This window comes from Myotis yumanensis, unplaced genomic scaffold (assembly GCF_028538775.1).
Source record: "Myotis yumanensis isolate MYYU_CA2020_CCGP unplaced genomic scaffold, mMyoYum1.0.hap1 SCAF_13, whole genome shotgun sequence".
In the NCBI taxonomy this organism is placed as follows: domain Eukaryota; kingdom Metazoa; phylum Chordata; class Mammalia; order Chiroptera; family Vespertilionidae; genus Myotis; species Myotis yumanensis.
The window spans coordinates 30442587-30458239 of record NW_027223764.1 but is presented as its reverse complement, the minus strand read 5'-3'; the positions used below and the strand labels follow the sequence as shown (position 1 = coordinate 30458239).

Below are 15653 nucleotides of genomic sequence, written 5' to 3'. Positions count from 1 at the left end.
TCTAACCATGACCTCCTGGTTCATAGGTAGACACTCAACCACTGAACCATATCAGCCATGACTTGCTGTAGTCTTAATGATTTCTTTATATTTTAGTTACCTGCCATCTTTTTCAAAACAGGAAGTAATATTCATGTGAATTGGGGGAAAATAAATCTTAATTTAACCTCTTATTTCAATGCATTTCACTTTGTCCTGTATTACCTTTTTTTTTTTTGAATTGTGAATTTATCTTTCTGCTGCTTTCAGGGCTTTTATTTTTCTTTTAAATCAAGATGTAAATGCTTTTTTCTAAAAATTCTCAACCCAGTGTCCATCTGGTATGTGTGTAATATAGATTATTGCTGCTGGAAAAGTTGGATCTAATCACAACTGGAAATTAGTTTCATTTAATTGCAAAATAATATAAACCTGGTGGTAAACATATCAAAAAAGAAAGCTCAAGTCAATAGAGGCTTTAAAATAGTGAGTAATTTAAAATTTCAATGAGATTTTTCATTTTGTGAAGATAGTAAATACATAGAAAGAAAAATCTTGACAAAAACCTTTTATTCCTGTGAGAATTGAATACATTTTGCCTTTGCCTTATGAGAAATAAAATCAATTCTTATACAGGTTTGCTAAAAACTTATTTCCCTCTAAATTATTTAGCCCATCAAATAACATCATTTCTAGAAAAACTCAACTCCCCTTAGATTGAAGATGTGTGCTATAATCAATACCGTAACATCAATAAATTCACTATAATAAACTTCACTGTGCATGTTGAATCCTAAGTGGTTTCCTGAAAAACTCCAAACACTATTTTCTATTTTTGTCTTTTTACAAATTACAAAGTTCATACATATTTGTTAGAAAGTTTTATTCCTTTACTTTCTACTTCAACTGTACTTTTCAAAAAATAACCCCCATCAACTGTTGTTACCTATTATCCCTGTAATTTATGTGTATCAAAACCTATACACAAAGATATAAATATGCAAATATACATTCAAAGTATTATGTTAAACATTCATTTTTAAACTGGGAGAAATGTTGGCATGTCTATGAATGTATAAATTTTAGTTGTTTTAAATAATTACCCCCTAAATTCATACACACTCTTTTCTTTTTTGTTTAATGAATGAAGCAACTTAAGAGAATTAGAGAAAATAAAATTGCCATGACTTACTTTTTCCCACCAGTTATGAAAGAAAAACCACCATTTCCCTAACTCATTCCTAAGGAGTTTGGATTCCCTAAACTCTCACTAATGGACTTAGTAGAACTACACTTGATATATTTATGACCTTCTTAAATAGCAGAATAGAATCTATTCCAATGTGAGATTACAATGTGTGTTATATATTAGCTGCAGGGAATTCTTGGCTTCAACATGATCCATTATGGTTGAAATTTATTATACGCTAAGTTCTATCCATACTACTAACAGTTGCATGGGGAGCTGAAATTGAGAGTGACAAGAGTTCCAGATGACCTGGGTATGTCTAATTTATGGGCACTTATAGGACTAAGTGGGCTCCGTGCAGCACGCATTTGATCCTCTACTTGCAAAGATTGTGACCTTTCTGTCCTAGTGCTTCCACTCATAGAATTAGAGGTTGAGATGAAATGTTTTTATAGGTCTCTCTTGCAATATTTAGAAGACAAATAACCTTAGGAGAACATGATTCAACTGATTGTCTTCCAAAAGGTGTGCCAAAGGCTAATAGTACAGGTATTTATTGTTTTTTACTTTACGATTGAAATATGCAGGCCAATAAAGCAAACACTTTAAAATCGGTAGTAAAGAGGTCGTCTAATTCAAATTATTTCCTGAAAACTTTGAAGCTCTAGTCTTATCAAAAAATCTTTTTATTCTCCTCAAGATTGCAAATTTTAATGATGGAGCTTGTTTTATAGGATAGTCTATTCTATTCTGCACCATTATGGATTACTAGAAAACAGCTACTTACATTGAAAACATATACTTTGTAAAACTTTTTATTCATTGTTCTTATTTCAGCTCTCTAGGACTGCAATGAATAAACTAAAAGATCCTAGTTCATTTCACAACAACCATTCAGACGTCTAGCAAATACTGTATTTTTTAGCTTAAACATCCTCAAATTTTAACACATACTTGAAAGTGTTCAGATTTCACATCTTATTCACCCAGAATATGGTGCTTATTATAATCCACCTATCTCTGCATCTGATATGATCAATGAATATGAAGTATTATTTTTCCAGCAGCCCACTCACAGTGTCGGTATATAAACTTGATGTTCCTTTTGCATCTAGATCATACCGTTATAGAACTAAGTTTGAAAACCAAGTAGACTCAGGTATACAGTCATCTGTCCTAGGCACAGTGCTGGTGCCTGTGTAGAGAGATGTAGCCAGGACTGAAACAACACTCCAGGTTTTATAGAGCTTTTAGTTTATGGTAGGGAGATCAACTAAAACAAATATATAAAATATGTACTATGTCGAGTGGTGGATGAAAAATGCAACAAAGAAAAATAAATAGTGAAGGGAGATTGAGAAAAGAGTGATCATGCTGGAGACATGGTACTTTAGATGGTATAAGAACAGGTCATTCTGAAAATGATATATTTAAGGGGGGAATTTTTTGAGCTTGGAAAAGATTTTTAAAATCACAAAGATACATATTTTTAGTGTTAAACCTTTGACTCTAGAATCAAAGAGATGCAGGTGTGCATCCCAATTCTGCAAGCCCTAAGCTCTGGGCCCTGAGTAAGTGGGGTCCCCTTTGGGGAAACTTTTCTCCCTCAACAAATTTATCATAGAAATAATTAATAAATTTAGTACATATTTAGGTATAGAATGTTTATTGAAGTATCATTTATAATGATAAAAACTGACAACATAAAACATCTCATTATAAGTTTTTAATTAGAAAAATTACGCTATAGACTTAAAGTGGAGTACTCTTGAACTATATAATGTAGTTTCATAGTAGTACACACAAGATGTTATAGTAAATCTATATTTATAAATTTGGTATATATGATATTCATTCTGTGTATGTTTATGTGTATAATGATATATATTTAGAGAGGTGGAAAGATTAGAAAAATAATCATTTAAAGGTAAAAAATGAGTATGTTTGATTGAATTGTGAATGGATTCTCTTGCTTATCTACATTTTGATTTTTATCAGATATCAACATATAATATTTTAGTAAAAATATAGACACAAATGTTAAATATTCCTTCCCCAAGAATTTTATCGTTAACATATCATTTTTATAAGTTAGAAGTTCATATCAAAATTTGATTTATCCCATCCAATCTAATCATTAATTTTGTGGTTGTATTTATCACCAGTTGTCTAATTGTGAGCATGATGTTATTTAAGACACTATGTTTTGAGGCACAAAATTGAACATGAAGTCATCTTAATCATTTTCTCTTGTTCTTAAAATAGTACAAATTGGGCCAATTTGTATAGATTAGTATCATGTAAAAATGAACAAGCATAGAAAATTTTATTAAATAAGTGCTTTGACAGCAATAATAATAAGGTTTTTTTAAAAAATGTACAATTTCTGCATTGCAGCCACCAATGAACATACACTCCATCGTGGTGCAAGTCCAGTGTGTCAACAAAAAAGTGGGCACTGTTATCTACCATGAAGTTCGAATCGTGGTGAGAGACAGGAATGACAACTCACCCACATTCAAGCATGAAAGCTACTATGCCACTGTGAATGAGGTCAGTTTCTAAATGTTCTCTCTTTGTGTCCTTTTTTATACAAATAACTGACTATGCTAGAAATGTTTTGAGATGAGTCTTCTATAATAATAAGCTTACCTGTTTAGAAATATCAAGAACATATTTTAAGGAAGAGGGCTTTAGAAGGAATAAGGTCTGGACAACTTCTGACATGATTTTAGGAATTTCTTTGCTACAGGAAAATTTTGATTTATTTATAATAATGATCAAAGTATTAATGCTCATGATCATTATGCACAATTTTATACCTAAATTCACCTGTATGCCTACTGATGCTCAACAGAAGCTATTTATTCTCATTGTAAGGAGAAGAACTAATTTATTTTCATATCTCTGAAGTGCTAGCAGTAATTAAATACTGGAAGAAAATGTCTATTTAGGATTCTATCAATTTAAAGTCTTTTCTCAATTTTAAAATCATTTTGGTGTATTCAAAATACTTAAATGCTAGAAGCTCAGCACGCAAAATTGCTCAGCCCTGCCCACCTGTGCCGGTCTTTGGTCATTAGGGTGTTAGGGCCACAGGCCTTTTATAATATAGATAAGTCACAACTAAATTCTTATAAGAAAATGCTGGAAAAATTATTAAAAATATTCAAAAAGTAATATTATTGCTCTAATATCATCTATTATGTGTACTTTAACAACAACAGAAAAAAGGAACCACATTTTAGCAGTTTTTCTTTACCTCCAAGATGCTCATTAAACCTTAAAAATATGTATCTACTTTATAGGACGAAATCAGTGTAATTAGGGTATCAGTTACACAGGACTGGGTATTTAACTCTGCAAGCTTTTTGAAATTGTTAGCATGTATCCTATTTATCTCAGCATTCTTCTATTCATAAGAAAATTAAGAAATGATGTTTTCCACAATCAGACTTTATAGTTTGTATTACTTTAAAATAAACACACTGTAAACTCCTCTTTTAAGTTTTAACAAGACAAGTTACTGGTCAGTCAAGACTTAACCTTTTTGAGTTACCTTGATTTAAGAGGTTTCTACTAAAAGAGACAGATGCTAATTAATGTAATTAATCAGGTTACATAATTAATTATTTTAGCATCTGAAGTATACTATTTCAATGAAATTTTGCTTTCTTTATTTCTGTGTTAATTTCATTTGGGCATAAACTTATTTTCAGGTGAATTATGTTAGGCACAGATCTAAATGTAATATCTATTTTTGTACCATATTTAAACTATTTCTGGATCCACATATTTAATTTTTGTAAATAAATATATAATATTCAAATTGAACTTCAAAGTATTAAATGTGAAAATGTGATTAACTACTTCCACTTACCCCACCCAAACTTTTCAGCACCTTGCTAAAAAATAACCTTCTCAAATACTATTTTAATCATGTCACTCTCCTATTCAAAAATTGTATAATTTCAAATTATTGTCAGGGAAAAGGCCATCTATCTCCGTTGACTGACTAAAGGCCTTCCATAATACGACCTTTGTCAATGCATTCTTAACTTCATATTCTCTCTGATAAAGCCTCACTTCTTTCAGAATAATTTCCGCATCTCACAAATATTTCCACCTCTTGGGCTTTGCTCACACTGTTAATTTTACTTAGAATGGCATCCTCCTTACCTTGCAAGTCTACAAGTTTTATTCATCTTTTAAAGATTAACTCAGACCTATTTCTATTTCCTATTTCTAAATTTGTCCCGAAATATTCACATGCATTTATCTTCAGTTTTTCCAAACTCTAAAATCCTGCAGTATATGGATAAATGTCAATTATAGTGACAAAATTTATAGAAAAGTCAAACATTTTATCTGCATAGGTTCAGGGTTCTTTACAAAGCTGTCCATATATGGTTTTCTCTCAATGCATTTCCTTATAGCCAACTGAGACAATCCTATTTCACTGGTACTGTGGTCATATTTTCTATAGTTTCCTCCTTGGATTTTGCTCATAATATTATATCTATTTTCTTGAAAAAATTAAAAGTTTATTTAAACCTAAAAACATAACTGCTAGGAAATAAACAAATTTAACTGTTCTGATCCTTTATTTATTTGAGTAGTTCTTCCATAGTAGTACTTCTCTTAGTTTCATTGGCTAGAATGAATATGTATTTCCATTGGAAAAATACATTGACATTATATATACTTATATGTATATATGTGTACGTTTATATGTGTATACTCCAACTACAATGCTGCCTTTAAAATAAATCTAAATGAAATACATTTTACTCTTCTGTGAAAGATTGCAAAATATTTTCTATCTGTCTTTTTTTTTTATTTTTAAAATATATTTGTATTGATTTCAGAGAGGAAGGGAGAGTGAGAGAGGGACAGAAACATGAATGATGAGAGAGAATCACCAATTGGCTGCCTCCTGTGTGCCCGGCACTGGGAATCGAGCCTTCAACCTGGGCATGTGTCCTGACCAGGAATCAAACTGTGACCTCTTGATTCATAGGTCATGCTCAACCACTGAGCCATGCCAGCTGGGCCTGTCACCTTTTAGTATAGGCATGCATTTAATGCAGAATGATCTAAATGGTGTGTATTTTTTTTTAATCACTCAGGGTTTAATAGAGTGTTGGTGTCAAAATATTTTACACTTCATTAAAATCCATAAGACAGGTATAAAGTCATTATAATAGATGTATAAAAGAAGTTTCCAAAATTAAAGTCCCGATTAGTCACTTTCCTTGTTCACTATGAGAACACTGAGCTCTGAAGCAGTAGCACAAATTGGCTACGTTACTCATGAAACTGGTCACAAAGTTAAGAGTAAAACCTACATTTTTGGTTCAATCATCCCTTCATTGCTTATCGATAGGCATCCTATTAACTAAATTACAGCCATTTTCATGTAACTGATTTAAAAATAAATATCAGGGTTTATACTTATAATATTGTATCATAATATTATAATTACAATCAGTGCTTTTATGAATGCATGAAATATTAGTCTTTTATAGCCATTGTAAGCATGTTCTTCTATTAGTATGTCAAAAATTCTAATGCCTATATCTAAATGCTGAGCAAGGACTATAATGAGGTTTATAATTCCTTGTTTGTGAACAAGACATAAGATATTGCAAATATTTTTCTCTGGGTAATTTAAGACTCTCTCTCAAAGGAACGTCTTGCTCAACTACATCTGTAATAGTTGTAATAGCCAGCATAACATAGAAAGTATTTAATATTAGCTGATATATTACCTGATATCATATGCACGTTTAATTAGCATGTTTATTTTACCCTACTTCAAGTGCTGTTATACTTAGTTCTCTTAACATGGCATGATAATGTCCTTCAACAGTACACATTAGATTAATGTGCTCATTAATTTTTAAAAAATGGATTCTAAAATATTTTAGTTTTTTTTAAGGTTTAACAGAATGATTTAAAACATTTTAATGATGCTCTCAAGAAGCAGGAACCAAAAGCTGAATTTCATTCAAATTAAACCATAGAAATGTATGAGAATCTCTCTCTTGTTTTCTCTCTCTTTCTTTCCTCATACACACACACACACACACACACACATACATGCACGCACACACGCACATGCACACACACATGCAAACTCTAAGTCTACCTTATTTAATTTTTTTGACTAATTGTTAGTTCAAATGTTTATTATATATTTATAAAAATTAAATGTAATATAAGTGGATAAATATTTATCTTTAGAAATTTGTTTCTTATAATAAATAATATGTTGAAAGCTTAGACTTTGTTATAATGAAAGTGATTCATGAAATGGAATGATTATATTTTTATTATTTATTTAAACTATATCAGAGATATTTAAACATAAATAATCCTATCTAATAAAAGACAAATAGGGTAATTAACCGTACCTCTGATACACTTCCCATTGGCTAATCAGGACGATATGCAAATTAACTGCCAACCAAGATGGCGGTTAACCACCAACCAAGATGGTGGCTAATTTGCATACTGCAGGCAAGGTGGGACAGCGCCATCCCGCCTGCCCCGCTGCCATCCGGGCCTGCTATCTGCGACCCGGGTGGCAGGCGGCCCATATGGGACCTGACCCAGGGCTGGCGGGTGGGACCACAGCGATCCGCCACCGGCCACACCCACAAACGGCCCTCCCAAGGGGATCCGAGGCTGGCAGGTGCTAATGCACCGATCTGCCAACACGCACACCCGGGCCGCCTTTGCCCTGTGTGAACTATGCAGCTGGGAGAGGGGAGTGGGGCCGCTGGGAGCAGGGTGGGAACATCCCGGGGTTTGCATCAGGCAGCCCAGAGTGGAGTGCAAACTATCCCGACTGGTAGCTGCTTGCTCATTCACTTACTTGCGCATTCATTCACTCATTCACTTACTCACTCATTCATTCACTCATTCACTCACTCAGCAAACCCTCTCAGGTCCCTGGCACCAGGCCAGGCACTGAAGGTGAAGCAGGATAAGACAGAGCTATGTCCTCAAGATTTAGTAATTCAGTAGGGCAAAGCAGGCACATGAACGAGGCAGTTGTATGCACAGATGCAGTGTACTGGGTTTGGTGAGGGCTGTAACTAACGCCTACTTTGTTCTCTTGATAAAATGGGGCCTTGGAGCCAGGCCACCCCAAGACTGTAGGCCTGTGCCTAGGCCAGGAGTGGCCAGGATCCCGGAACATGACAGAGGGTGCAGGTCGGGCTGAGGGTTCTCGCCCCACCCCTCACCCTCACCCCTGAGTACACAAATTTTTGTGCACCCGGCTACTAGTATTTAATAAAAGTAATGGAATACCCATATAACCCTCATCCAATTTCCCCTGCTGTTGATATCTTTCATTAGTATGATACATTGTTTTTTAATAACTAATGAACCAACAGTGAAACATTATTTACTTGAATCAATATTTTATTCAGATTTTCTTAGTTTTTATCTAATATTTTAGTTCCTTAATATTTTCTTGACTTTAATGACCTTAATAATTTCCAGGAGTGGGACAGTTTATAGATCATTTCTTATTTTGGGTTTACCTGATATTTCCTCATGATGATAGATTTTGTTCAGGAATACCACAAGATTGATGCTGTATTCTTCCCAGTACATAGCAAGAGAGACAGACAATGTCAATGTGTTCCATTACTAGTTATGTTAGCTTTTTATTGCTTTAATAAATTAATGTCTGCCTATTCTTTTCTACTTTACTTACTAATTATTTTTAATTAATAATTAATAAGTAATTAAAACTATTTGGTGAGGAATGACTTTAAGACTTGGTAAATATCTTTTTCTCATCGTAGCTTCACTCACACTTTTTTTAGTGATTTATGAAACATTGATTTGTTGAAAAGCCATTGATGACAATGCAAATTATTGTGGTGTATATATTTTCTTCATTTTATTTTATTGCCCCTTGATCATTTAGTGGGTGCTTTTTCAGGCATGATGAAATGCACTGGCAATAAATGTTTGGTTACTAATGAGAAGGTTAGCATACTGAAATCATAGTGAGTATAGGAATTTATGAAATAATTTGCTTGCTGAAAACCAACCTGTTTGCAATAGCAGTTATTATTCAATATGAGTTTTCTAAAATACAGGCAAGAACTAAGTTGAATTTATTTGTTTTTCTGTAAATTATCTCAAATGCATTTTTCTTTAGGGCTAAACATAATTTATCTTTGATGGAATACATCATCCAAATTGCATCATTTCATATTATCTGTAAATCTTGGGTTCCCTTATGTGTCAAGTTCTATTTATTTCCTCTTGTTTCCTCTCTTCTCCAAAGTTTATTATTAGTAAATTATGAAATTTCTGAAATAATATATTTCATAGTATTTGAGACAATCTGTGTTCCAGTCTTTATCTACCAAATATTAGAATCATGACATCAAGCAGAAGCTCTCTTAGCCTAAAGTTGCTTGACTATAAAGTAAGTATAATAACAGAAACTAATGTTACATGGTTATATTAAGAATTAAAAATGATAATGCTTTTTTAAAGTACTTAGTACAGGTTTTGGCCTTATACTTTATAACTAGTGATGTATTTAAAAACCAAGGGGATCTTCACAAATGAAATGCAAGAAAAAAATACGTTTGTAAGCAGGCAGTAATTAGTGGAACATCATTAAGAACTTCACCTTTCCTCAGTGGTGAAAAGACATTATCTTTGAATCTATCCAATTTGAGCTTTAAATTTTCCTGATCAAATTTTTTTTAGCTTTGTGCTAGTCTTTCACAATGTATCATGATTGTATCATCTTCTTCCATTTAAAATATGCAGTTTTGAAATCTGTTCTTATCAAAGTAATTCTGGTAGATTGAAGAGCACAGATGGTCTTCATGATGAAGTATTACAATGAAATTCCATATATAGCTAAGTATTTAAAAAACATTTTATTTGTTTGTATTATATATCCCATATATAATTTAGATGACTTTTCATGCAAGTTAAATATTATCTTTTAGAAATATAGTCCATGGTATTAAAAATTTGATGAATATCTCCAAATCTCCAACTATTTATGGAGTAAACATCAATGGACCTTCAGAGCCATTCCCATTCACAGAATTTCTTTGAATAGACACTATTAGCATTTACTCTAACATCAAAAGCTTCTGAGGGAAGAAATAAGACTAAGTCCTAGTACCTTTTACTTGTCCCAGTTCTTCTCCTCCAAGGGATTTGCACATTCATTCTAGAAAGCAGGATACATACAGTAAGGGAAGAAAAAAGAGACGAAGAATAAAGCAATGGAAAGAAACACATAAAATATTTTTTCTAATTTAAACATGTAAATGTAATCAATGTTTCAGCTGTCCTAAAGAATTTAAGTATTTAATTATTTAACCTTTTATTTTTTTTAAATTCCCACCCAAGGATACTTTTTTCATTGATCTTTAGAGAGACTGTGGAAGAGAGGGAGAAGGGGAGAAGAGAGAGAAGAGAGAGAGAGAGATGTGAGAGAGACACATTAACTGGTTGGCTCCTGCAGGCACCCCTGCTGATCAAACCTGCAACTGGGGTACTTGCCCTTGGCTGGGAATTGAAACCTTGATCCTTCCATTCTTGGCCCTACACTCCAACACTCTGGCCACTGAGCAAACAGGCCAGGGCTAAACTTTTCAAATTTAATGGGCTATTACATATATTATATATTCAATCTAAAGCTAATTGTTCTTTAGCTTTTACTAAAGATGAATAGAGTTATTTGTCACTCTCTCTAATAATAAGCTATTCTCTTATCTTGAAGATACTTATGAGTTTGCCTTTAATAATTTCTTTAGAGGAAGTGATTTTCAATATTAATTATGTAACTTCCATAATAGACATGGGGTGAAGATTTTAATCATAGATGCAAAAACTATTTGTAGTAAAGGAAGATGAAGAACATATAATTTTCTATTTTTTTCTCTTTGACTTTAATAACTCACTGCATGATAACATCCACTGAATGTGAATTCAAAAATGTGTATTATTTGCTATCAATGATAGAAAGATTTAAGATAAACTTCAAAGAGACATTTGATTTGGATAAATGTTTGAATAAAATAAATGTTATATTAGTGAGTTAATATATATCCAATATAATGATCACAGAAATAATGATTTGACCAATAATAAATCACCAATAAATAATTATAGATTCAGAGATAATGTAATTTCATCTTTGTGAGAAAAAGCATAAGTTCTCAACAAAATTCCACTAACCATTATCTGTTTACAAATTTATCACTCCATTTTATTTGTGGGGAACCCTTGTCTTTCAAATATATCAAATATATCAGTATTTCTAAAGCATATTAGAAACAATAGGGTTGACTTTTGAGAGGAGGAGGTTAAATCTGAATCATAGTCATGGAATGAATGGCTTATAATTTGGAAAAATTATTATCATACGGAAGCTGATCTTTAGACCATGCAGTATAATAGAGAAGACCCCGAAAATAAGTGTAGGGGTAAGAAGAAGAGAATAGCTAATTATTTTTAAATAGGCCTGTTTTGCAGCACTACATAAATTAGAGTTCAGGAATTGGCAATATTACTAAGAAAGCACTGTGGGTAATCATCAAAGGGTCACAGAGGGTGATCAAAGTACTAACAGATTGTATAGCCACTGAATGAAATGGGATGCTGAAATCTACCACTGTTGTACTTTGTACTTTTGGTATATTTTTTAAATCATAATTGTATTGTATTTTTCTAAATTGGAGGCTACAAACTGCAGGAGTTATTGTGCCAGTGGATGTATTTTGTTTGTTCATTAAATGTATAATTTATTTCTCTAAAATCTGTTGCCAACCTTAGAATGAAGAGGTTACTTATAAAATTAGACTATTAGAAGACCCAGTAACAACGACTCCTTATTCCGTTATGCCAAGAATTTGCTGGGCTGAGGAGTAAATACCACCTCAGAAAGGGTGCGTGCTCCCCAGTTGGTATCATTCCCATCAGGCTGTTGAAGGTGATCCATAAATAAGTTGGACTATAACTAATGGGTAGGGATACTCAGGTAAAGCTTGAGGAATGGAGACTCTGGATGTAGGGACACACTGTGCAAAGACCTACAGATAAGACAAAATCACAGTGCTTCTGTGGTGGAGATGAATCTATAACAATAAAAGCATAATATGCTAATTAGACTCTATGTCCTTCTGGACGACCTTCCGGACCAAGCCTGGGCTGCCAGGGCCGAGGCAAGCTTCCGCAGCTGTGAGGGCCGAGCCCCTTGCACAACTCTCATGCATCGGGCCTCTAGTAAGAAGTAAAGCCAAACAACAAATCCTGGTTGTATTTGCTTCATTAAGTTTTGTGGTGGTTGTTTTAATCCAAATGAAAATATATGACCAACTCCTGTCACATAACAGCTTTCTACTCAAACAATCTTGTGAGCACGAAGAAATGCCCAGCTTTCTTTCTCCTTTGCTAGCTTGGGCATCTGTTGTCTTCGACATTCTTGCTTAAACTTACCACTTGCATGCAATTACCAACCTGAACTTTATTGAGCTCTCTGAAACGTTTTTTGTTTTTAAATAGAGTAACTCACTTGCACATACAATTTAAATTCTAGCTTGTAGATAACTTAATGCATTAAGGCGTTTTTAAGGAGGAACAACAGATGCATTTTCTCCACAGGGGCTAAGATGCTAATGGTCATAAATTGGTCCAAATGTGGTGCAGACTGAATCTGGGTCTTCTATTTCTCTATCCCAATGCAAGGACCCTGACGTTGGTCATTTTGGACTTTATACGCTTTTATGTAAGGTCTGCAAGGGTTCTTTTGAGTCACTTTGGGTCTGTGATTGTGGACAGCTGTCCACTCTCCTTTGTGTAATAAAGGACTGTGTTTTGCGCTGGCACAATTCTGGTGTGCTACTGATGAAGTGAGAATCGACAGATTTCCTCTTCTTTTATTTTCAGCTCACCCCAGTTGGCACCACGATATTTACTGGATTTGCAGGAGACAATGGAGCTACAGACATCGATGACGGCCCAAACGGACAGATAGAATATGTGATTCAGTATAATCCAGATGATCCGGTATGTAAATAGCTACTTGCAGGGTGACTTCACTCTGAGTAATAAAATCGATGCTTACTTCTCATGATATTTATTATTTATTCTATTAGAACCACATAAGTAATAATAGTATAATCAAGTACTACCTCAAAATTGCATTCTTTTAAATGTGGGCTATACTTTGAAAAACTAATTTTTGGTGGTATTTGTAAGCAATAATTTAAGATGTGTTTTAGGTTTAATATGGCATTTTTACTTAATCTCCATGAAGTTTGTGGATTTCTAAGCATTCTAAAGAAATCTTTGGATGTGGTATAACCAGTGTGATTTACACGCTTTTTGGAACTTGCAAATGAATGCCACTGCTGCCACTTCCCTACCAAGGAAACCTGAGGTGAAGAGAAGGACAGAGCCTCTGGCTGTGGGTGTTTTAGGCTGTGAACTTATTTCTTCAAATCATCTATTTAACACAGATGAAATCAGAATTGTTTTGCTGAAGCTAAAGCTGGTGTTGTACCTGCCATCTTTTCCCAAGACAACTCCTCACATCATGGGCTTCCCAAAGCATAGTTTTAAACTCACTTCTTAAATGAGATTTCTAAAGGAATGCTTCTCCTTTACGTTAATATTAGGAATATAAAAAGTGGTGAAGATAATATTATATCTTTATTTTTTATATCATAGATTTCTTATGTAAGCTTTAAACAAACAACAGAAATGCTTGTGCTTGTTCAGACTAAAAATTCACAAAAGATCTCCATCACAAGTTTATTGTGAGAATTAAGTGAATTGTGAATGAATTTTCTCCTTTTATTCTCACAAATCAATCAGTTAATAGCAGTTATTCTCTTGCAAAGAAGAGCGAACAGGCTCATAGATGAAGTGATTTACCTGGTATCACGCAGCCACTTCTCATCTATAGAGTCAATCATGAAATTTCACATTCAAAACATGGTTTCTCTTCTCTGTTGTGTTCTAATAAAATTTTCCGAAAAAATTGTAGAATGAAAAATGAAAGAAAAAAAAGCCCATGGGCATAGTAGGGTCAAGGGAAGACGGGGAGGGCGTGGAGTGGTTTGTTTTTCCCCTAAGAAGTATGTCTCCATGTGAAAACAAGAGATGGGGAAGTAATGAGAAAGTGACAGAGAAGGACAATAAGGATGAAAGGTTACCCAAGAAATGGGGTGGAAAAGATCAAAGAAATAGAGGAGAAAAGGGTAAGAGAAACAGGTTTTCCTTAAAAGTACAAACAGACAGCTGACTGCACATTTTATTTCTAATCCATTTATTTTCTTTACTGTTTAGGTTTTTAAAAGAATTAATTATATGTGTGTGCCATGTTCCTAGCTTACAATTTATGAAGGTCATTTCCTAATCTTTACTCCTCAAGTTGTATAAATGAAACCTCCCAGCCAAGTATAGAATGGCCAAACCAGGGAAACATTTCTTACATTGCTTTAGAAAAAAACTATTCAAGGTTTGGATATAGTGGGAGACAAAATGTATTACTTAGAAGCTATCTTTTTGAAGTTTTGTGAGGCTGAAATTCCTTGTTAGCTGTGCAGTAATTCCTTCTGAATGCTTTTCCCTTTCAGGGAACTGTAGGTTTGGCATAAAATACAATATATACATTTTACTGCCTATAGATTGGATAAGCCAATCAGCCACATGCAGTTTCCAAATTACAAAAAAGAAAAAAAACAAAAAAGAAAAATGTCCTTCAGCAAGCTAGTACAGTGGAATAAAGACATTCTCTGTGCATGGTTCTAATTCAATGAGGCAGAATAAGACATCATGACAGCACTTAACTTAGGATCTATTGGGAGAGAAAACATTAACCCAGTCATGTCCTTGCAGAGAGAATCCATCTTTAGCATCATAGAAACTTGGTGTAAACCTCAGTACCAGATTTTTCTCTTGTAAGATCTATGAGAGAAATACCTGGTGGTATTAATTTTCTGCCACTCTTCTGTTTTTATATAGTAATTCTCCTTATTTTAACAACTAGAGGCCCAGTGCACGAATTCATGCATGGGTGGGGTCTGGCCCACCCGGCCCCAACCCCAATCGGGGCCAGGCCTGTCAGGAGGAGGAGATGGTGGGAGGTTGGCCAGACGGCCCACCCCAATCAGGGCCCAATCAGGCCAGGCTGGCCCGGGGGAGGGGCCATGGGCAATTGGCCAGTGGGCCCTGCCCCCGATTGGGGTGGGGGGGCCCATTGGGGGCCAGCGACCAAGGGGAGGGGCCACAGGTAGTTGGCTGGCTGGCCCTGCCCCTGACCTGTTGGGGGGGCAGATCTGGGGTAGGGCCAGGTAGGGGGAGGGGCTCTGGAGTGATCAGGGTGGTGGGGTCCCATTGGGGGTGGGACAGGCTGGGGGGAGGGGCTTCAGGACATTGGCTGGTCAGCCCTGCCCCCTATTGGGGTATGGGGGGCAAT

At 34.5% G+C, this 15653-nt stretch overlaps 1 protein-coding gene across 1 annotated transcript in view; it reads left to right on the top strand.

Annotated features, from left to right (window-relative positions):
- Window positions 1–15653, top strand: part of PCDH15 (protocadherin related 15) — a 632895-nt gene that overhangs the window by 272957 nt on the left and 344285 nt on the right. Inside the window, exons 5-6 of the mRNA XM_070432784.1 lie at window positions 3566–3721; window positions 13118–13237. Of these exons, the coding sequence (XP_070288885.1) occupies window positions 3566–3721; window positions 13118–13237 (276 nt within the window). The remainder of the gene's footprint in view (window positions 1–3565; window positions 3722–13117; window positions 13238–15653) is intronic.